The 820-nt window shown below is 56.1% G+C and overlaps 1 protein-coding gene across 1 annotated transcript; it reads right to left on the reverse strand.

Annotated features, from left to right (window-relative positions):
• On the reverse strand, positions 1-639 carry UCRPA7_3502 (hypothetical protein; the record flags this gene model as incomplete). The annotated part of the gene is made up of 1 exon (XM_007916166.1): positions 1-639. One exon carries the CDS (start codon positions 637-639, stop codon positions 1-3), a length of 639 nt encoding a protein of 212 aa, XP_007914357.1.
• Positions 640-820: the final 181 nt, after the last annotated feature.

Genomic DNA, 820 nt, shown 5'->3' on the forward strand with positions numbered 1-820 from the left:
CTAGGTAATGTCTGTGAGCAGCTGTATCTTGCTGGGAAGAGTTCGAGGGAACACACCAAACCCCATCGCACGGAAGCTTTCAGGGAAATACGCCTTGCACGTGCTCGGCAGAGTGGGAATCCCGCAGTCTCCTGATAAGGCGTACTCATCGAGCATGGCGCTCGTCAGCTCGTTACGACAGTTGTCTGAGAGGGTCGGCCGGCAGTCGCCGTTCAGATCCGCGTTCTGGGCAGCAGCCGTTGCGTTGGCGGAGACGCCCCCAAAGACAGCCGCGCAGAGACTCCATGTGTCGTTTAATGCATTTACAGATCCTTCCGGGCCCGTGAGGGACAGGATTGTCACCTGGCTGACCTTCTCGTCGACGGGCATGTCGGCCGTCACGCCGATGTCGAGCGTCCATCTGGACGTGGTCGAGTTCGGGCCGGTCAGGCCCATGGAGAAGTCGATAGAGCTCGTGGCGTTGGGACGAGAGGTGAGATCCCGGAAGGTGTCACGGGGGATGTCATAGGGGCCGTCGCTGGCTGCTACGTTGCCGGCGATGATCTCGCCGCCGTCGGCGAGGGAGTAGCATTCTACGAGGGGGAGAGCGGAGATGAGCCCAGCAAGGGGTAGGAGTTTGCTCTTTCGTAAGACGAACATGGCAATGACGGCTTTTTACGTTAGGTTCATAGGTAGATTGAGTAAGACAGTATGAATCGCTTTCATCACTAGGACTTGGGCTAGATACGATTCATATATGATACGTGAATATGAACCACTGTCCCATGTCGTCATTACAAAGTTCAAAAGCGCTGTTTAGCACTCGAAACCTTTCGCCTCG

Source organism: Phaeoacremonium minimum, assembly GCF_000392275.1.
Source record: "Phaeoacremonium minimum UCRPA7 unplaced genomic scaffold PA7_03_scaffold_288, whole genome shotgun sequence".
Classification (NCBI taxonomy): domain Eukaryota; kingdom Fungi; phylum Ascomycota; class Sordariomycetes; order Togniniales; family Togniniaceae; genus Phaeoacremonium; species Phaeoacremonium minimum.